This window comes from Anarhichas minor, unplaced genomic scaffold, assembly GCF_050575085.1.
Source record: "Anarhichas minor isolate MPS153535 unplaced genomic scaffold, ASM5057508v1 ptg000030l, whole genome shotgun sequence".
Taxonomy (NCBI): domain Eukaryota; kingdom Metazoa; phylum Chordata; class Actinopteri; order Perciformes; family Anarhichadidae; genus Anarhichas; species Anarhichas minor.
The window spans coordinates 10,074,414-10,096,973 of NW_027466476.1; the positions used below are offsets into that span (position 1 = coordinate 10,074,414).

General features: G+C 44.1%; 1 protein-coding gene across 1 annotated transcript in view; it reads left to right on the top strand.

Moving 5' to 3' along the window:
• The window catches only part of dapk1 (death-associated protein kinase 1), a 68,460-nt gene that overhangs the window by 18,930 nt on the left and 26,970 nt on the right, over positions 1–22,560 (top strand). The window contains exons 3-8 of the mRNA XM_076104398.1: positions 6,340–6,561; positions 12,451–12,589; positions 16,371–16,500; positions 17,756–17,804; positions 17,904–17,930; positions 21,416–21,568. Of these exons, the coding sequence (XP_075960513.1) occupies positions 6,340–6,561; positions 12,451–12,589; positions 16,371–16,500; positions 17,756–17,804; positions 17,904–17,930; positions 21,416–21,568 (720 nt within the window). The remainder of the gene's footprint in view (positions 1–6,339; positions 6,562–12,450; positions 12,590–16,370; positions 16,501–17,755; positions 17,805–17,903; positions 17,931–21,415; positions 21,569–22,560) is intronic.

Below are 22,560 nucleotides of genomic sequence, written 5' to 3' on the forward strand. Positions count from 1 at the left end.
TACATTCAACAGGCGGGACTGTATGAAGTAAACCTGAACTGTCTCGTTTATCAGGGTTAAGAGAAGCATGCAGCAATAAATCTGTTTACCGCGGCCGTATATTTCCACAGATAAACACAGCGTTGGGTAATGCAGCGCTCTCCAAGGCATTGTCACACAGCTCTGGTAGACGCAAACAAACCTCTCCTTTCCCAACCAGCTCGCAGTCATCCCCTCCCCTCCAGTCGCTTTACAGAAACAAGTAGGCCAAAAGTAGGAAGCCTTGTCTGTGCTTTAAACTCTACAAAGGGAACGCAGCAATCTGATCCTGCAGACTATCGGGGGGGCTGCTCTTGAAAAACAGCCCCCCTGCCTCTGTTTGTCAGTGATTCCCAGGAAGGCGTTTTTCTTCTCTGCCTGCTCATTATTTCTGCCTCCATCTTTGCGATTGCTCAGCAGCGGTTGGTGCAAGTCAGTGCTCTCCCTCCACATCCCTGGAGGATGAGAGGGAGGTCCCAGCTAGCCTCTGCTAGCAGGTAAACAATAACCATGAGGGGTCTATCCTATCCCCCACATTAACTCCTGCTAGCGTATAGCTCTCAGCTGTATTCTTAAGAGCGGAGTCTCTGGCTCTCAGACAGAGGCAGCCTTTGGGTTTTGGTTTCCCTCCACTACCTCACCGAGGGAGGAGAGCTCCGTTGAACCGCTGCCATGTTTCCCCTTGTTTGTATGTGTGTGCAGCTGCTGTTGTTCACAGCAGGGTGGGCTCGCTGTCCCCTCTCTTCATGTGCGTACAGTGGGAGAGCAGATAACAGAGGTGTGGAGGTTGATTCCCACAGGCTACATGCCATCACGCTAGATGTTACGCTAGCGTAGTCTCTGTGTGCTTATATTGGTGACTGGCAATCTTTCCCATCTTTTTAGTTTTATTGTCATGATATGTGGCAGATTACTTCTCCTGAAGAGGTTGAACAAGTATATATTTGTCATATTTCGTCTCAACCACTTCATACGTTGACTTATGCTAATTCACTACTATCTTCTTCTGTTGGCTCTTCCTGTTAAGGGTTGCCACAGCGGATAATCTTGTTCCATGTAGTTGGTAACCTAGAACGATCCGGTATGGAAGTCTAGTTTTATGATCCATATATTTGATGTGGATGCTCTTCCTGATGCAACCCCCACCCCCCCAGAAATCACAGCACCCGGGGGGGGGGGGGATACATGTTTTGGTGCCGCACCAGAGCATATGTAGGAAACCTATGCAAACACACTAATTCCTCTGCTATGCTGATGGCATTTGCCAACAAATTATCTGCAGTTCATAGCAATTTGCAGAAAAATGCACACGTCGATGCATTCTCGTGCTGAGGTTTGCCATTAGTCCGTCTTCACTTCTACATCTTGATTTGAATTTCCTGAGCTGCATTTTGAACAATAGCGCTATTACGTGCTGTCAAAACCTCCTCATGCATTAATTATTCTATTATCAGTCACACCATTGAAAAGTCCCCTTCCAGCCTTGGAAAAACTGACTACAAGTAGAAGTAATTATCGTACGTCTCTCCTCCTCCTCTAGAGTTACGGTTGTGCTTCACTGCAGTCTTTGTGAGAGCGGTCTGGTGGAGCAGGAGTTTGCTCTATAAAGTTATTATTCCTGCAGACGTTCAGGGAAATGTAGAAAACATCGATGTGTACTGAATTCAGAGATTCGTGGAGCAAAAAATAATTTGTATATGTAAAAAAAATAGCCATGGCAACACACAAAACTCTTCACTGATGGCAAGATATAGTTGCATTGAACAGTGAACCTCTCAGTGTATTGTGTGGATTGGCTTGAATTTGCATGCACAAGGCTCCACTCAAGGCAGCATAAGAGCCCTTACAGAATGTCAGAGTGTCTGTAATGGTTGTTTTTTGGTTGTGCGCAGAACATTTCAGAAAGTCTCATTTCTTACACAACATGGCTTTTTGCTGTTTTTCCAGACATTTCCTTTCAATCCTAGCGCATCATGGTACATGTATTGTTTGTTTCCCTGTGAATAAAACCATCATGAGGATTCAAGAGTGCTGCATTGACAGGAGAAGTAAACGTGGAAAGAAAAACATCAGAAGTGTCACAGGATGTCTTCAAAAAGTGCACAGATGGTGTATAATTAAGAACAGGAAATGAGTTCTGTTCTCCTTTCTCACCCTTAACAGTGTTTTCACACCCAAATTCCCACGGCTTCACAGATTACACTTTTCCTCTGCATGAACCTTCAGCAGCGGACACTTTGACAGCACACCAATGCTGAAGGATGCTCTGCTTGTTTTTCTTGGGCTTCTGCTCTCTTGCTGCTGGCGTTTCAGGACCATCAGATGCCAACAGAGTGTTTTTCTTTCCTACGTTTCCAGTTCCACATGAAGATGTACGTTTCAGCTGTTGAACGGTTTACTTTCTGTTTACCTGGATGTCTGTTTGTCTAGAAAAGAGACATGAACTTGTAGGCCAAACATTTAATCATTAGCCATTAGCATTCTCATCACCGTAGCTGTGTAAACCACAGACTGTATATAAGAAATGGTGGCGTGGTCATCGTGACGTCACCCGTTGGTTTGTGGACCGCCGTTTTGAAGCCTCGAGTTTGCCGATTTCGCTGTAGCCATCTTGGATTATGTTCGTAGCCATGTTGTTTTTTTCGCAACTAGTGATCGGAATTGACCATATTTGGAATGCAGAGGAGTGACGTAGAGACGCCGTATACGGCTCCGGTAGTGGCAGCGACCTGTCAATCACAGTAAGCCCCGCCCTAAAGCATACCCTGCTTTATGGTCTGTTTGACTCTAAATGGACCATAATCTACTAAATGAACATCATGCTGTATTGAAGAAGACTTGAAACTAGAGATTGAGACCATAAACTCATGTTTACAATGTTTACTGAGGGAATAAATCAAGAGAGAAGTAGAGTCATCTTCTCATAGACTTCTATACAACCAGAGGAGTCGCCCCCTGATGGACATTAGAGAGAATGCAGGTTTTAAGACACATTGGCTTCACTCAACAGAACCGGAGTTTGCCGCCTGGGCTAATCTTGACCTTTACAGCTTCCCATCTGCAGCTAAAGGGATTATCCTTAGAGGTATGATAGTGTGCAGAGTTCACTCACATGTGCTCAGTCATTTGAATACAGATTGTAGAGTCCTGTGTGTCTGCATGTATAATATTACATACACAGTGTGAACAACGGCCCTTTACTCAGATTAAATCCTGATGTTTCTGTCCCTTGTGTCGACACGATGGAGGCCTGACTGACAGGTGGGGATCACAAAAGGGTGAAGCCAGCCTGAATGGGGGTGGGAGTGTCATTAGCATGAGAAAGCACTCGTCCTCGGCTCTCTCTTCCTCTTCAGTGTCTGCTTCGTGTCTCTGGTTCACTCACTTCCTCAAAGAGACATCATTCCCTTTAGCTAATCGGTAGTTCAGTTCGTCAGCAGACAATTCTCCAACCGTCACAATCAGATTACTTCCCTTCAAAATATGTCAGTTTAACGTGGTTGATTATAATATGATGCTCTGACGATATCTAGAGGGTTATGTAAAACATTTTTAACTGTTTTGCTTGGTTTTTCACATCATATCCACACTAATCTTCTGTTGTCAAAGTAGATGAAAAGACAGTTTTTCTCACCTAGATATGTAGATTGGAAATAAGACTGTCTATACTTTTGACCGCTGTGGCTTTTTGAGGCCTCCAAATCCATCTGTATTTGCTTATTGTGTGCATCAGTATAGCCAGTTGTGCAATGCAAGTGTCAGTGATTGAAGTGACAAGTATTGAATTCGCCTGCTATGCCATATCAATGATTGTTCTCAGCGTTGACTCATCTGCAGATTAGTTTACCCGTCAATTGTTTAGTCTATGAAATGTCCAAAAATATAAAGATTCCCAGAGTCTAAAGTCTTCAAACTGTTTGTTTAGTCTGAGCAACAGTCCAAACCCCAAAGAGGTTTCATTTACTAGATATACGACAAAGTAAAGCTGCAGATCCTCACGTTTAAGAAGCTCTAACCATCACATCTCTTGCTTTATTGCTTGAAAAATGACTTGTCATTTAATCGACTAATTATTACAGCCCCAGTGGGAGCAGCAACCTTTCACAATCACCTGGAAGTGTTAAAGTGCGGATGCAGTTTCAGATGTATCCACATGAACGAGGACGTGGCCTCAGACACCGCTGATCAGCCCAAGGGGACGGTCCACAGTCTCGGGTCAGAGAGCAGGGTGACGTTGTTGTTACTGATACTCTCCCCGAGGCCTTTATTTCTCTTCTGCTTTAAAGCTCCTCTGCAGCTGGCCGTGTTGTCGTCTGGATCCTGCGTTTACTCATCAAATATTGGGAGACTGTAGAGAGAAGATTAGAGTGGGAACACATAGCTAAATTACTGAACTGCTTCCTGACAACTGTGCACTCTCGTCTTGGCAGGACTCTGGGAGTCAGATGACAGCGCAGGGATCTCGCTTTATTGCGGACTTCAAGCTGTAAATCTGTGTGAAAATCTGGGCTTGGATTGAAATTTTAAAAAAAATGAGACAGAATGTGGCGCACTCTTTCTCGTTTTCTCTCACCCCCTACTCCCTTGTTCTCTTCCTCCCTCTGTGGGTGTTTGGTACACTAAGTGCTAAATGATTGCCAGGGCCGTGAGGAGGCACAATCGGCGGAGGCGTCAACAGCCCCTCAGCCAAGTGTCCTCGCTTCCCCGAGTGGTTTTTCTGGCCGTGACAGTGGAGTCAGCGTTATCCTGTTGGATGGCAGCGTTCAATAACAACGCTGCATCGTAGCATGATGACGGACTTTCCTCAACAGCTCCTGTGTTGTGCATACATAGAGAATTTAGCTAAAATGTCGCTCAGACTCACCACATGAGTGCAAAGACAGTAAAAGTCTATAAAGGCTGTACACATATCCACTTAACTAGGACATCTTCTGCTGCAGCCGGTTGACACTGTAACATATACAGTATAGTCCTGCTGGGAAGCAACACCTGGGCAGGTGAGAGAGCTGGTGGTTCTAATTGGGATCCAAATAAGATTGATGGAGATGCAGATTCAGGTACTTCTGCAGCCGATGCATCATATAAAACACAGCAACCAGAAAAACGCTCAATCCTGTCAACTTTTAGGCTTTTCAACTGTTTCTACCCAGATGTAGATCTTACCTTACGTAATACTAATATTCTAAGACTGACATGATTTATGGAACTGATTTTATCGTGAATGATGCATTTTCTAATAGTTGTGTGTAGGATCACCTCGTGGATGTTTGTCAGCTGTGTGTTGTGCTGAGCTGTGATTCTCTTCAGGCTGCTGGATAGAACTCACACACTGAGTATGAGGCATCGCTGAGGGCAGGTGTTGTTTTGTCTCAGCGTAGAGACGCACGAATACTCCCCTTTTTCCACTGCAGATAGTAATTAGGTCTCCTGTAAATTATGACCGGCGCGGATTATCATTTTAAATACATGTTGCAGAGGAATTGAGTTTTGATGTTGCGGTAAACACTTCGACAGGTTGCCCTGATGCCGCCCTGATGTCGCTGAATACATACTCGTGTCTTTACTCAGCTTCCGTTGCTATTTCTGTATCAGGCGGCGTCGGTGCATGACCAAGCAGTTATTAATTAAAGCTGTTTCTGAACAACAGTTGTATTGCCTTATTATCCCGCCCACTCCTTTTGGCTCAGACGTCCGTGTTTACCGCGTTGAAGCAGCCAACGGCAGGGCGGCTGCTTCATCAGTGAACAATGGTGAACCCTGAGGGATTGTAGCACTCGAGCACAACAATGATCAGTTCACTCTATTTCCGTCACACATCTGTCTATTGTTCAGTTTGTAGTATCAGCTGTCCTCTTTTATTATTTGTCACCAAATCCTGGTTTCTTTGATGTAGTTTATAAAAAATGAGATGAATGTTAGCCACGATTTCCTCACCGTCTTATCGATGGTCTTATTTGTTTATGATAGAGTTGTAGGTTTTAAAGGATTGGTTAGACATTTTTAAGGAATTAGCTTTTTTGCCGAGAGTTAGATGAGAATATCGATACCACTCTCCCTCTCAAAATCTACAAGGCAAGTATCTATCTGTAGCCAGTTAGCTTAGCTTAGCATAAAGACTGGAAACCGAGGGAAACGGCTAGCCAGGCTCTGTCAAAAGGTAACAAAATATGATATAACCAGAACCTCTTTTAAATGGATCAAACAAATGAGATGTAACATGTTAATGAGCAATCTTTATAGGCAGATTTTCTTTATTCCGTATCGACGTTTCAAGGCTAGACGACATCTTTTGACAACCTCCTCTTCTCCTTCTCCCTTTAGCGGCCAGTTTGCTGTGGTCCGGAGATGTCGGCACAGGAACACGGGTGTGGAGTTTGCCGCCAAATCCATCAAGAAGCGCCGCAGCAAGTCGAGTCGACGAGGGGTGACGAGGGACGACATCGAGCGCGAGGTGAACATCCTGAAGGAGATCCAGCACCCCAACATCATCACGCTCCACGAGGTCTTTGAAAACAAGGCAGAGGTCATCCTGATCCTGGAGCTGTGAGTGGCCTGGTCTTCTTCATTGAGTCTAATGTATTTAGCACAAGCTGGTGCTTTCAGATTACAAAATGTCCGTAAAAGGTTCTGAAAATGACAAGACAGACTTTTTACAAAAGTTATTTAGGATGAATTAAATCTTCTACCTCTATCTTCCTATAGTCTTTTAAAGTCAAGGGACTCACAAGAGCCAGATTTAATAAAGCGTTGAAGCGTCAGATAATCCCTATTATGGGTCAAGCTCCAGAAACACTGGATCCTACATTTCCCATGATTCAGTTCAACAACATTTTAAGTCTAAGCAGAGATAACCGTGCCGACATCAACAGGGTTATTTTTTGGAAAGCGCCCCTCAGTTTTCAGTTGTCCTGCTCATGACGTGTGAACTAAACTTCACGTGTAAAATCAAATTTAGTTTTTTCAAATCAAAAATAATTGTCTAATCGTGGTCACAAGTCGTCATAGTAAGCAGTATTCCAGGTCGGTTATAAACTGTAGCTGTAGCCTCTTAGCGGCGTCGTGTGGCACAAAGCTCTCGCTAAGCACCAGTTAAACCAGTTTTACTAGTTTAGGTCAGATCGTTCATGTTTACGTTATTATACTCCAGCGGTCACGCTTATTCAGAACAAAGATGCATGAAAGCAGAATAGAGTACAACTCAAAGAGGAGCTCCCCTTTCAGCCAGTCGCTGACGAGTGTCATGTTGACGGCTGCGATCGCCGGACAACATTCCTGACCGGCGATCACACACCATCGAATTAGAAGGAAGACATAACGAGCACAAAACCAGTCCGGGCTCGGTGTACCACACGCGTGTGTGTGATTCAATAAGTCCACGGCTCTGTTCCAGCTCAATACAGTGAAGTGGTAGAGCGGATCACTGATGCAAAGTACATTTACAGATTTATTCTGTTGTTTCCTCATCCCCCAAAAACACAAAACAAGTGTTCTTGTACATCAACGTGAACCCGGCTCCCGATTAGACGAGTACACAACTTTATGTGCGGCTAAATCTCAGCTTCAAACAGTAAAAACATCTCATTTCCATATAATATCCCCTTCAATCAGGCACCTGAATACATTTGTGGATAGAAATATGCTTTTCTGTTGCACAATGATGCTTGAGTTTATATTTGCAATGCCCAGTCTAAATAATAGACATAGTTTGGTCCACTGTCCAGCTGACAACCGAGCTCACGTGATGTGTAAGACCTCTGTGAACATGCACCTCGATGCTATCAACGTTGTCCCAAATGAGTGAATCTTGAAGCTGCTGTAATGTGTACGTGAATGAAACCAGTTTAACACAGTTGCTCTACAGCAGAGAGGTTTCAGTGTCGGGTGATGCCGCTGCTGAAACTGTATCATTCAACCCATCAGGGAGGATCCATCGACGATCTTTTCTTTTCAGTTAATCAAATCGGTTTGTCTGTGTGCGGGCAGAATAAACCCAGACGATGGAGGAGTGGACTTCAAAATGTGGCAGAGAAAAGTCCATTTACTGCGGAGGTCCCTTTCGCTGTCGGTCATAAAAACCTGCTTTAAAAAAAAAAAAGAGAGACCTCAGCAATAATTGCACTGCTGTAAAGAGCAGGTATGCTGAGCCACTCCCCCCAGAAGAAAGGTTAACTGGAAGAAGAACCATTTCACTGAGCAGTGGAATGCTTTCTCTTCTATTCTGTACTTTTATTTGATTATTTATGACCTTGTGTCAATGTTTTTATGTCACATTTGCGCTGAATTGAAGTCCTCATAAATCACAAGAGGTTGTAAAGATTATAGCCGCAGCGTGTGGCTGGTTGGTCGATGAAGCTCGCAGCAGCTGGGGAATGTTCTTACTTGGTTGCTGGACCTTAACATCTTACGTGTGAGGCTCATCAGTGATGTGAATCACCTGATCTTTCTGGACCTTAAAGCCGGTAAACGACGGGTCCGTAAACTCTCCCTCTGTTCCAGCTGGCTTCATCCAACACCTCCACAACACACACTGTACCTCACACGTTCAGGCTTTGCTCTCACTCATGATATCGCTCACTTCCACGCTGCATTCTTTAATTGTGCCAAGTTGAATTTACATAAAGACATGGTTCTGTGAGGTACGTGATCAAAGCATTGCTGCTGTTCTGCTGTCTGTGGAGACCTGGCAGTTTATTTTCCTGACCAGTCTGTCGTGGTGATGTAGCTCATGGATTCCCAAACGCATTCATGTCCCACAAAGATCTCGGTCTGAGCCGCTGACCACCGTTGGATAGGATTTGTTCCCTGAGGAACTGACATGACGACTTGTTTCTCATTGTTATGTCATTGCTATGTGTTTGTGTGGGCTCGACACTGTGGGGGTTCGGAGAGAAGATGAAATATGAACCAGGAAGTGTAGCTCGAAGACTTCATAAATGCCAACGTTGCAGGCTTTTTATCAGACCAAACATATTGAAATACGTTACTCCGATTGTGTTCTGATACGGTCACACTCGGCCTATCAAGTAGCCAAGTGATGCACAGCTCAGGGGTTTAAATTCCTGAATCCACCCGACAGTCCCGACCCGTTGTGAGAGCCAATCCGCACGGTCCAACCTGCAAAAATTTAGTTTGAAAAAGTGAATTATTTCAATGTGGTTGCACTTCATGGTATGAATTACAATACCAGAACACTGTTCCTGATTCTACTCCCAGTTAGCATTCAAAGCTGGTCGGGTGCTATAATAATGCCAGCAGGTAGAACAACAAGTTACATTATGGATGCTAAAAATATTTAGCTTTGTGTTGTGTCCCTTTGTCCTCCACATCCTCTCCTCCTCCCGCTGCACCCTGGGTAAATACAACCGTGTCAGCGACGGTAAGCGTTGAGCAACCCGAATATGAAGAGGCAGAGGTGGCATGTTGAGGCAGAAACCTTCTGTCCCGTCTGTGAATGTGTGTTAACGCCCTGTCAACCACTGAAGCAGATGATGAAATAAACATCTAACATATAGAATAGGAGGAGGAGGAGGAGGAGGAGGAGGAGGAGGAGGAGGAGGAGGAGGAGGAGGAGGAGGAGGAGGAGGAGGAGGAGGAGGAGGAGGAGGAGGAGGAGGAGGAGGAGGAGGAGGAGGAGGAGGAGGAGGAGGAGGAGGAGGAGGAGGAGGAGGAGGAGGAGGAGGAGGAGGAGGAGGAGGAGGAGGAGGAGGAGGAGGAGGAGGAGGAGGAGGAGGAGGAGGAGGAGGAGGAGGAGGAGGAGGAGGAGGAGGAGGAGGAGGAGGAGGAGGAGGAGCTCTTTCCTCCTTTAAAGGGTGGAGTAGTGTTTGTGTGTCTATCTGCAGGTTTATATTCCTGCTGATACGTTTGAGGAGGCTTTAATCACAGCATGTGTCAAAAGAAATTACATTCCAGATGTTACAAGACAGTAAAATGATGGTAGTGTTTAAATAGATGTAAATTGTAAGATGTGAAATGGGCTTTAATTTACATTCCTCACATATAATGTAAGACGAACACATGTTGGTACGGCTGAGTGGACGCTCAACGGCTGAGTAAGCGTGGCTGTAATTACAGTTATCTGCTCCCTTCCTCTCTCCTCAGCTCCCTCCTTCTCCCTTCCTCAGCTCCCTCTTTCTCCCTTCCTCTCTCCTCAGCTCCCTCCTTCTCCCTTCCTCTCTCCTCAGCTCCCTCCTTCTCCCTTCCTCTCTCCTCAGCTCCCTCTTTCTCCCTTCCTCTCTCCTCAGCTCCCTCCTTCTCCCTCCCTCTCTCCTCAGCTCCCTCTTTCTCCCTCCCTCTCTCCTCAGCTCCCTCTTTCTCCCTCCCTCTCTCCTCAGCTCCCTCCTTCTCCCTTCCTCTCTCCTCAGCTCCCTCTTTCTCCCTTCCTCTCTCCTCAGCTCCCTCCTTCTCCCTCCCTCTCTCCTCAGCTCCCTCCTTCTCCCTTCCTCTCTCCTCAGCTCCCTCTTTCTCCCTCCCTCTCTCCTCAGCTCCCTCCTTCTCCCTCCCTCTCTCCTCAGCTCAGCTCCCTCTTTCTCCCTCCCTCTCTCCTCAGCTCCCTCTTTCTCCCTCCCTCTCTCCTCAGCTCCCTCCTTCTCCCTTCCTCTCTCCTCAGCTCCCTCTTTCTCCCTTCCTCTCTCCTCAGCTCCCTCTTTCTCCCTTCCTCTCTCCTCAGCTCCCTCTTTCTCCCTTCCTCTCTCCTCAGCTCCCTCTTTCTCCCTTCCTCTCTCCTCAGCTCCCTCCTTCTCCCTCCCTCTCTCCTCAGCTCCCTCTTTCTCCCTCCCTCTCTCCTCAGCTCCCTCCTTCTCCCTTCCTCTCTCCTCAGCTCCCTCTTTCTCCCTTCCTCTCTCCTCAGCTCCCACCTTCTCCCTTCCTCAGCTCCCTACTTCTCTCTTCCTCTCTCCTCAGCTCCCTCTTTCTCCCTCCCTCTCTCCTCAGCTCCCTCTTTCTCCCTCCCTCTCTCCTCAGCTCCCTCCTTCTCCCTTCCTCTCTCCTCAGCTCCCTCTTTCTCCCTTCCTCTCTCCTCAGCTCCCTCTTTCTCCCTTCCTCTCTCCTCAGCTCCCTCTTTCTCCCTTCCTCTCTCCTCAGCTCCCTCTTTCTCCCTTCCTCTCTCCTCAGCCCCCTCCTTCTCCCTCCCTCTCTCCTCAGCTCCCTCTTTCTCCCTCCCTCTCTCCTCAGCTCCCTCCTTCTCCCTGCCTCTCTCCTCAGCTCCCTCTTTCTCCCTTCCTCTCTCCTCAGCTCCCACCTTCTCCCTTCCTCAGCTCCCTACTTCTCTCTTCCTCTCTCCTCAGCTCCCTCTTTCTCTCTTCCTCTCTCCTCAGCTCCCTCCTTCTCCCTTCCTCTCTCCTCAGCTCCCTCTTTCTCCCTTCCTCTCTCCTCAGCTCCCACCTTCTCCCTTCCTCAGCTCCCTACTTCTCTCTTCCTCTCTCCTCAGCTCCCTCTTTCTCCCTTCCTCTCTCCTCAGCTCCCACCTTCTCCCTTCCTCAGCTCCCTACTTCTCTCTTCCTCTCTCCTCAGCTCCCTCTTTCTCTCTTCCTCTCTCCTCAGCTCCCTCCTTCTCCCTTCCTCTCTCCATCTCCCTTCCTCTCGCTGCAGGCTTTCGCTCACGTTATCACGCTGTGACCGTGACAAAGCTTCTGCTCTCTCCATTCCCTCGTCTCTACTCTACTACCTTTAAAGTGCTAAGCGCTGAATCCCGCTATGCTTTTCATTAAATGAGCTACATCTTGATAGATGAAATGTAGGGCAACGTGTTGGTAGTGATTGGCAAGTGCTACTGTTATTGATTTTTATGCTTATAAAGGAGATTTAATAAGAAATGATACAATTTAATTCTGATGGGATAAGATAGCCGAGACACCAAAGACTTTTCTATCATATAATGTTGAATCTCTTTTGCCCAAAAACAAGCCAGATCTGGCTCAGTGTTGTTCATTAAATGTTGTGGATCAAAACAGTATTTAGTTCCAATATTTTACTGTTTTTGTGCCGTAATCTTCTGATAAAACCAAAATATTTTCCATACTCAATTATTTTTACCATATGTCCCCAGATTATCAGGCCTTTCATTTTCTTTTTATTAAAATAATGTAACGGTGCAAACGCTTACATATTCCGATAAAACAAACTTGACTCAAACAACGGGGTGTATTCCTTTTCCCTTAGTCTCCCCTTTGCTGTTTTTAATGGGGGGGATTTAATGAAAGAAGTTTATTGAGAACAGCGGTGGTTAAAATGTAATTGGTATGTGTAAATTGGTCGGGATCTAATGCACCAGGATGATTAGATTACATCAGCTCAGCTCTGATAAGCAGGGATTTGTAGGTGAGATCTCACATTTTAATTCTCTCTCTCTCTCTCTCTCTCTCTCTCTCTCTCTCTCTCTCTCTCTCTCTCTCTCTCTCTCTCTCGTTCTCTCTCTCTCTCTCTCTCCTCGTCCAGCGTGGCCGGCGGCGAGCTCTTCGACTTCCTGGCAGAGAAGGAGTCTCTGAGCGAGGAGGAAGCCACTCAGTTCCTCAAGCAGATCCTGGACGGAGTCTTCTACCTGCACGCAAAACAAATCGCCCACTTTGACCTTAAGGTACGACAGAAACTAAACACAACATCATCCATCAGTCGTGTATTTCAAGCACGAGTAGTGACGAGTATTGTTCATTTCGTCAGCTGGTGTTGTGCACACTAATAACAAACTATAAACCAAAGCTGTGTCCTAACTGTACACTACATGTTACTGCTAAGCAGGTTTTGAGTATGTTGGACATTGAAAAAATTACAAAACTAAGTAAAAAAGTAGTCGATTAATAGTCAGCCGAGAGAATATTAAATGAAACCTATTTTGATAATCTACAATACTGAATACTAATATATAATACGTTATGAATACTAGTGTTTAGTCCTGAGGTGAGACTCTTTAATAGACAATATACTCATGTGCGTGTCCTTCATAGATCTTTTGTTTCAGACAGTTCAACAAATGCAAATCAGACTTTTCAAGTGATTAGTCCTCCAAATGAGGAAAAAAACACAATTGGGCAATTTCAGAGAAGAAGAGATGCGCTCCTCTGGTGATTGTGAGATTTCCATGAAAACACTGTGGACAGCGGCTTGTTAAATGTCGTGTTACGTTTAGACAACACAGTTGGATATTTTCTTTGTTTTCCTGTTATCAGAGGTCACAGTAAAGCGTTGTGTTCGGCCCCCTCCCCGGGAGGAGTTCTCATCTATTTTCCAAAATGCCAGCTCACTGGAGAAGTGGATTTGCAGCATTATATAAAATATGTGATTCTTTTTTTCTTTTTTGTTGCATCAGCTGGCCTCTTTGTGACCTCTCCTTTTATATCAGTTTCTCTCTGTATCTGTGTTTTTGGAGCCAATGCATCTGAGGCAAATTACCAAGACTAATCTGTTTGTTTTAGGATTCTCTGCGTTTTATTAGAGAGTGAGCGTAGTTTAAAACTCCTGAGGGGAAAAAGAATAAAGGTCATAGCACAGAGCGTGCGTGCGTGCGTGCGTGTGTGTGCGTGTGTGTGTGTGAGTGTGTGTGTGTGCGCGCTGGGTTGTTTGACGTTCAGCACTGAGTGACTCACAGCGGGAAGAGTTCAGGAGAAAAGACAGAGCCCACAGGTCCAGGTGGGGAAAAGACAAATCAATCTTTTTGTATTTTTCTAAAAGAGAAGGAAGGTAACCTGAATGATTTATAACATGAAATGCATTTCTCTTCATCGTGATTGGAGGTTCCGTTTAATTTGACTTGACAAACCACACATTGCATAACATTACTTTAGCGTGCCTCCAAAAATAAACTAAAACGGTAAACTCTATGGCTCTTAAAGTCACAGTGGAGACAGACAGACGAAGGTGATGGAGACGTAATCATGCACATACTAAAATGCATGAACTGTATCTTAAAATTGTGTGTGTGAAAGAAAACCCTTTTTAGAATAATATATATTGTATTTGAATGATTGATGCATTAATGTGTTCATCACTTTAATGTTGCAGCTGGTAAAGGTGGACCTCAAATTAAATACTTTATATACTACTGGGTAGTTTAATCTATAATAATATATCATGATATGTGATTAGGAGATGTACTTTGAATGTAAAAAAGGTATCAGATTTAAAATTCAAAATAGGACCCACCGGACCCCCACTACCAAATCATTACTTCTGTATTTGGTGTATAGTTGTAGTACTGTCAAAAATATTGAAGTATTGATGCATATCGATACTGAATAGTTGAGACTCAGCTATTTATTTCTTAGAACAAATCTAAAATTTGATTACCTCAATATTGTGTTTATTTTGTGTGTAATCCGAAATGGCGTTAAATATCACAAATTTTCCAGGTATTGTATCTTTAAGTTAGAAGTTCCAGTATGGTGACATCACCATATTGTTGTGGTAGTTTCTTTACTTAGATCTCAATCAACATCATTGATCGGTTGTCCACTCATGGCTAAACATAAGGCGCCTTCAGCATAAGCAGACAGACAGACGGACGGACGGACTCCTCCACTCACGGAACAATCATCACAAATCATCCAACAGAGTTCAGGACTTTCGGCCTCCAGGTTTACGGAGAATAACGACCTCTGTGCTCAGCCGGCCACTTGTGATCAATGCCAGAGCTTTCTTCCAACCACTGCAGCCTCCGCTTCACACATCAGCCTCTGTTATTCACCGCCGAGCAGGGGCGGAATATCTGAAGTATTCCGCTTCAAACAATGTCTTTAAATGCTATGCTAACCCAACTTCTTGTCCTTTTTTTTTCTTATGTGTAGTCAGTTATAGTATAGTTGTAGTCTATAGAAAGCTATCTGTGTGGCCTTTCTATGTGGGTATTATGTAGCCATAAGCGTACACATTTAGATAAGTTCTACAGAGACGGCGATATCGACAATCGATGAAGTTATTATACTGAAGAGCTTGATATGTTGGGCAGAGTAACGATGTCCGACTCATCTTATCTGCAATTTGTATCGGAACTGAAGGACCAAAATGGTTTAGAGTTCTGTTCTGCTAATGGAAAACACTTAAAAAGACCCGGCTCGGGAAAATCCCCAAACTTTGATTCTTCTACTGTATCATTGTTTAATCGTGCTCTACACGAACCGTCGTGACTGTCATCGTGCGTGGAGAGATCTGTAAGGAAATCTGTTTTTGGTTATTGAGCTGGCACTAAAAATGGTGCTTCCCTTAAGTTCCTACTTTGTTCAGGATTTCAGCAGTTGTGGAGAAAGTATTCAGTACTTGAGTAAAATGACAATTACTAAATACTCTGTTACAAGTAGTCCTGCATTGAAAATATTACTTAAGTAGAAGTATCTAAGTATAATCTGGAAAATGTACTTTCAATATTAAAAGTACTCAATGCAGAGAAAAAAAAACCTGTGACTGTTATTCTATAATATAATATATAATCAGATTGTTATTACTCCTGCATTAATGTAAAAGATGCCTCTTCATTTTCTATCAATCGACTAACTGATGAATAAAGTAATCGTTTCAGCTGTATTGTATAAACGGTTGAGCTGTTTGATTTGATCATATTTTACGATGGTCATGATGAGATTAAAAAAGGACATTTCCCTCAATTGTGGTGGAGTAAAACAAAAAAACTCAAGTAAACTACAAGTGCCTCAAATTTGTACTTGAGTGCAGTACTTGAGTAAATGTACTTAGTTCCATTGCTCCACTATTTAGACCTTAAACCGTTTGATATCATTCTCCTTGGTTCCAGCTTCATCAGAAGCGTATCGATGTTTACAGAGACTGAAACCAGCGAGCTGATCTGCAGTCTGTATTTCCTCAGCGCCTCCTGTTTCTACTGCGGCCCACATTCAATCTGTTCTTGTTCCCAAACTAAATCCTCACAGTCGAGCTGAAAGGACGAGGTTTGGAGGGAAGATGGCTTCGTCTAAAAAGACGCATTGTGTCCTGAGGAATGTCCGGCTTTGGTTAAAGCACATCTTTGCCGTCCTTCCTCTTTCGCTCACTTCCTCGAGAGCTTTTTACTCGTGTTTTGCATGATATTTCCATGGCCGACGCGCCTCCTTCCTGCCAGCCTATTCCTGGTTTTATATCCACCTCTGCTGCTCGCTCTCTTGATTACACTTAGTTTGTGTCCTACCTTGATCCTTTAGGGGGAACACATTTCAACATTTGTCCTTTTTAATTCCTCTGTGAGCATTGTAACTGGTCACGATGCACAGTTGGCTTCATGCTAAAAGCTGTTCAAACAAAAAGCGTCCGTAAACAGATTTGTCTTTTATACAAATGTCACGCCCCCTGTCTCTACCTCTGACTGTCCTCCCTGTCTCTCCTCCTTTTGAACCATCTCTCTTTTCCTTCCTTTCCAGCCGGAGAACATCATGCTGCTGAACCGCTCGGTGCCTCACCCGCGCATCAAGCTCATTGACTTCGGCCTGGCCCACAAGATGGACTTTGGCAACGACTTTAAAAACATTTTTGGAACTCCAGAATTTGTAGGTCAGTACCTCTTTGTGTGTGTCTGAAGAATTACGATCCTGTCTTATTTTATGGTTTGGAACAGATTCTGCTCCGACGAGTTTGCACTATACAAACACAAACACACACTCTTTCCTGGCTTTGATCCCGGGGGCTGTGTATAGTGAGAGCAGAAGCCAAAAGTACCTTAGGGACTTAAGTGAGTGAGACCTGATGATAGACTGGAGATTATCAGTACGGCTCCTTCTTGCCAACACAAACATACACACTAATAGACGCGTTAGTGGCTCGCTCCCATCTCCCCTCACCGACCCCCTTTTTGGCTCGGGGCGGCCGCCAACACTCCCGTTCTCCTCCAGCCCGATGCCAGCGCCACCAGCATCATCACTCAGGCCAAAACCAGAGCCTGGTCCCAGTTCAGCAGGATGGCAGCGGACAAATGGTCTAAATCAAGATCAAGTGGCAGGAAGACGAAATAATAATTCATGGCATGATGAGATCATTATTGCCAGTGTCCATTGCAAATAAATGTCCATAAATCCTTAAGAATAATTGATAAAGATGCTCTTTGTAACTCCAGGACTTGCCTCAGAATTATCACGTTTTAAGTTTTCTTCAGGATCAAAGTAATCCAGTGATGGTTGTCTGTACATCAAACACAGGAACTGCTAATGGATAATTCGGCATAATTTTAATAGTGCCAATTTGCCCAAATGTAAACAAACCTAGGCAAAAGAAAACAACATTGAAAACATGATACCTGTTTACAGCCCCAAAGCCCCAAAATGATGGGAACTGTAGTTCAACACTGATGCATGATTATTATAATTGAAGTGACAGACTCTATTAATATTGACCCATAACGAGGTGCAGATAACGGGGCTGCATCCTCTCTCCTGTAAAAGTCCCGTTTCATATCAAAACTGTTTTTAAATTGAATTAGAAATGAATTCACTGAATCGTCTTTAATTACAGTATTCACACATCTGAGGACGTGACGAGAGAAGAAAAGAATAGAAACAATCACAGTTCTAGCAGGTGTGATTAACAAAGTATAAAATACACACAGGCTCATAAAACAACTCTTAAAGAAACAAAAGAAATCTGAATGTGATAACGAGCTCAAACAAAACGCATTAAGAAGTCATTGCAAGAAGAAAAGTAAGTAAATTAATGAGTAAGGGAGGAGATAAAGCTAGTGCGTGGTGTATGCGAGTTGTTTGTGTGCTGACCTGAATAGTAATAATCTTCTGTTTTGTGTGTTTTTGCCTCACAGCTCCAGAAGTAGTCAACTATGAACCTCTGGGCCTGGAGGCAGACATGTGGTGAGTAAACAAAGACTAAGAACATCTGCTGTTCAGTAAATGTGTCGTGTTTTATACGATGTCATAATGCACAGCTAACGTCTCTTTCTCTCTCCTCAGGAGCGTCGGCGTGATAACCTACATCCTGTAAGTATCCGAGTCCTCACCGGTGATGATGGATGAGTGTGTGCAATGTGAGACGCGTATGAATCTGTGCGTCTCAGCAGGGTTTTCACAACAGACACCGTCACGTCTTCTTACAAACCCCGGGGCCTCGTCTCACGTCAGACAGGATGTGCAAGAGGTCGCTGGCTCTTTGACCTCTCTGCTGTCGAACCGGCTGGGTCGCTCACTCAGCAGCCACAGTTTGTGATCAATAATGTAACAGCCTGCAGCGAGGACCGGCCAGCATATTAAAACTGCATTCTGAGTGCACTCGAGTGCGATATTGTTCCAGCAGCTGTTTTCCTTTTTATTTAAAGAGACATTGTTTTGCTGATCAGGCTTCTTATTAGATATCCAATCTCTGACCGTAGTTACATTCAACTGTGATGTGCAAGTTTGACTTTTCTTTTCATGTTGAATTCATCAACGGTTTTCTTTTGTAGTTTACTTATTCACTTAAAGGAAAGCTGCTGTCGTTGTGTTGTGGTTTTATTCCACCTGCAGTCAGTGGTGGATATTTAATAAGTACATATTCTCAAGTACTGCACTTTAGTACAATTTTGAGATACTTGTACTTCAGTGGAGTATTTCTATTTCATGCAACTTTATACTTCTGGTTACTTTGCCAGCTGCAACATTAAACAGACACATGTATGCATCAATAATTATAATATATTATATAACATATAATAGGTTCTGAAATGTGCCATTCTGCACAATGATTTGTAAATTTGGTACATTGAGTATATTTTTAAGTTAATACTTCAGATGTACTTGTGCTCAAATAACAGTGTACTTCTACACTGTAGTATTACTACGTTTACTTAAGTAACAGATCTTCCACCGCTGCCTGGGGTTCGAGCATATTTCAATCCAAAAAGGACGTGTTGGCTCAAGATATAGATTCATAAGGTTTTGTTTTTATTCTATTTCGTGTTATTTTCACCATTTTAGACTGAAACTCATTTTCACCCAGATTTTATATTTCAACACATTCAGAAGTTCTTATACTTCCTGCTGCAAAAATACTTTTCACAACATGTCACATGACACAAAGGTTCCTCTTGTGATGTTGACGTCTTTGAAAATGCTTCCTGTAGTTGAAAATAATACTGAGCTGTCCATCACGTTATCCTGATTATTAGTTTTTGTTTTTTGCAGCCTGCTCGAGGCTAATCTACTGTCGCTAACTAATTCTGGACTTTGTCCACAATCTGTTTATTCTTCTTTAATCTGTTATGCAGTTAATGAAGAGGATGTGACCTCAGAAAAGAAGCCCTGATTAGATTAACTCCCCCTCTATCATAAGAAGTCATGTTAAAAGGTTTCCCCTCCATGGCTACTTTACTTCTACTTCAGTTAACCAATTGATCTTTAAAACAACTTCCCCCTCTACAGCCGATGGCTTCCATTGAACTAGCGCGCGTTCTTGAAGCAGACATGTCAGCACAGTGTAATTCAGCAGCGAGAGAGACGCTCGAGCCCTCGGCGACCCACAGATCAACTGCTGTTGGCTCTCGACGGTGCTGTAGTGTCCTCCTCTCTTTATACCGGGCCACAAGGTGTCCTGAGCTCCCACACACCTTTTATCCTTCAGATAGACACCTACACAAAGCTCAAAACACAAAAGAGTGTGTGCACAGTGCTGCACGTCGGGTGCATTTGCCCACACAAGCACAAACACGGCGAGGTAAATAAAGAGCCAGTAAAGGTAAAGTGTTCTCTCTCTATTACATAAGTAGCTGCAAACATTACATTACCGCATTATATTTTAAAGGAGTAATATGTACTATAAATGATGTACCTCTTCGTTGCACGAACACAAATGCACACATATACTGTACACGTACACACACACACACACCATCTTTGTTCATGCTGTCCACCCACACATTTGTCACAGCTCTGCTTGGCATAGCAAGGTAGAAAATAGATTGTTCACTGCTTATTATCACACTTACAGTACTGCTCATCTCCTGTTAAAAACAGCGTGGAGGGGAGCTGGGGATAATTCAATAAACCATTCGGGGTGATTTTTGGGAGCGTTTCCAAACTCTTAATGGGAGTATTTTGCATGACTGATTCGACTGCTACAAGGTAATGACGGCTGCACAAAAAGCTCCATTAGGGAACTCAAAGTAGTCGCAAATTATACTACTACTACTTCATCTGTCTGAGAGAATGCCCCCTGAAATCCTTTAGGTGAATGTGGTGAATCAGACGGCTTTCTGCTCTGCTGGAGCTCTAATTTGTAAGAATATCTGATATCGGGCCGATGGATCGGTTATCGGTGTGAATGGAGCCTGAGTATTCAGTTCAATTCTTTATGTATATATATGTATATATATATGTATATATATTATATACTGGAATTTGAATTCCTCTTTTGAACAACTCGCATGCATAAAAAGGGTTTACACTTGAGTTGTAATTCCTGTTAATTTTAAAGTGCCTGTGTACTGTGTTCTGTAAACTTATATCAATATATTTATTTGTTACATTTACATTATTGTGACTGAAAGAGTCGGATCGGTGCATCCCTGTGTAATTTGGGTTTGAGGGTGTTTTAAGCATGTGCACAGTCTTTAAGTCTCATTTGGGAAACATTTTGGGGGATAAAATGTTGCCACAGAATCCTGACGAAACACTTTCCTGCTGATTTTAGCGCCTGGCGCACTGAAGAATTGCCTTAATTACTTGTTTGTTGTGCGCAGCTGCCCGATTTATACAGTCGATAAATTCATTCATACATCTCCGCTCAACTTGAGCTTGACCCCGAGCCCACATCCATGTCTGTCCCAGCTGGCGTGGTAATTAGCGGCTGGTGCTGACGAGTTGGAGAGGTTTCGGTGAAGGAGGGGAAGGCCGGGGTTTGGTTTAACTGCCTGAGACCTCACCTACATGCTTGATCGCTCAGCCCTGTGTGTGTTGTAGTGTGTGTGTGTGTGTGTTGTAGTGTGTCTTGGTTTGCCCATTAAAACACGCTTTTGTCACATTATCCCATGAAAGTCTCTCCACTCAAACTCCTGGCATTGTATCCGAGGGGCCGTCCCCAGCTGGCTTTCCTGCGCTGGTGTTTGAATAACACAACAAATACTTCAGTGTGATAGCGAGGCTTGATTAATGAGTCACCATTCGCTGCTACGCGGCTCCGTAATCACATCAAGGAGCAGTAAGGTCTCCGTTTCGGTTTCGAGGGCCGGAGCTAATCAGCAGCGAGAGACTTTATTGTTTGAATGGAAATCCAAAGTTTTCTCTTTGATTACAAGAACCGCTGCTTCAGTTTGGAGGTTTTGAAGTTGTTGAGTTGATTAAAGCATGCAGTCAAAAAGAAATGCATCGCATTCAAATTACCTTGGTAAACATTTATTTGACTGTATTGTCTTCTTTGTCTGTCTTGGCTGAACAACAGTCAGTGTGTCCACTACGCTCTAACCTTGTTATCCATCTTTGTCCCGTCTGTGCAGTCTGAGTGGTGCGTCTCCCTTCCTGGGCGACAACAAGCAGGAGACTCTGGCCAACGTGTCGGCCGTGGACTACACGTTCGACGAGGAGTTCTTCAGCAGCACCAGCGTTTTGGCCAAAGACTTCATAGCGAGGCTCCTTGTCAAAGACCCCAAGTATGTATTTCAGACCGGGTTGTGATGCGATCACGTTCATACTCTCTGAAGTGTAGGAACTGCACAGCGTGAGCTGGATGGAACAAAATGGAGACATTTTCCAAAAAGAGTTAATTAGGGATGCAACGAATCATGTTCATGATTGAAGAGTCTATAAAGGGTGACACAAATTGTTAAAAATGGGCATCACAATTTCCCACGGTCCAGGTTGAAGTCCTCAAAATGCAGCTAATAGTCCAGATCAGTGGAAAATTGAATAAAGGATTCACTGCAGATGTTCCAAACACAACTGTCTCGTCACTAGAGACGATGTGAACGTCTCCCTCATCACAGCTGAATGGCTGCAGCAACACTTGAAGACAATGAAAGCCTCCGAAATTCATATTCTTCATAACAATGGAGCGAGGTGGGGGGGGGGCCGAACGAGGCCCGGTTTGCTTTAAACAAGACAGTGGGCGAAAGAGGAGACTGACTTTACAAACTAATGGAGCTTTTAGAACAAATCCCCCGAACCGAGCGCATCGAACCGGAACGGCTTGTAATCGATCTACATCGTAGAGCAGACGTGGATCCACTCGGCTGGCAGGAAGATTGATGAAGGTTCGCTTGAAGAAGACACACATTGATGATGTTCAGCAGGGCTCTGGGCTGCAGCAGCACAATCCCTGTTCACGCTGATTATCGGGACATTTCTTCACCTGTAATGTGGACAGACGGCCCGATCGGTTTGTGGTTTATTTTACTGTGACTCATGGGCCTCAGGAATGTGGAATTGAACAGACGTCGACAGGAGGAAGTGGTGCGTGTGTGTTACTGGGCCTCACCGGTTCCCCTGATGGTTATATTGGCTCACGATGAACAAAGGGACACTTTCAAACAATGACTTTTAATTGTTAGTTTTCAGCAGTTGTAGTTAGGGAGGTGACAGTGAGAGAAGGAAGTGTCTGTACTCAACCACAGACCAGTTAGACTGAGAGAGACCAGCTCTGCTT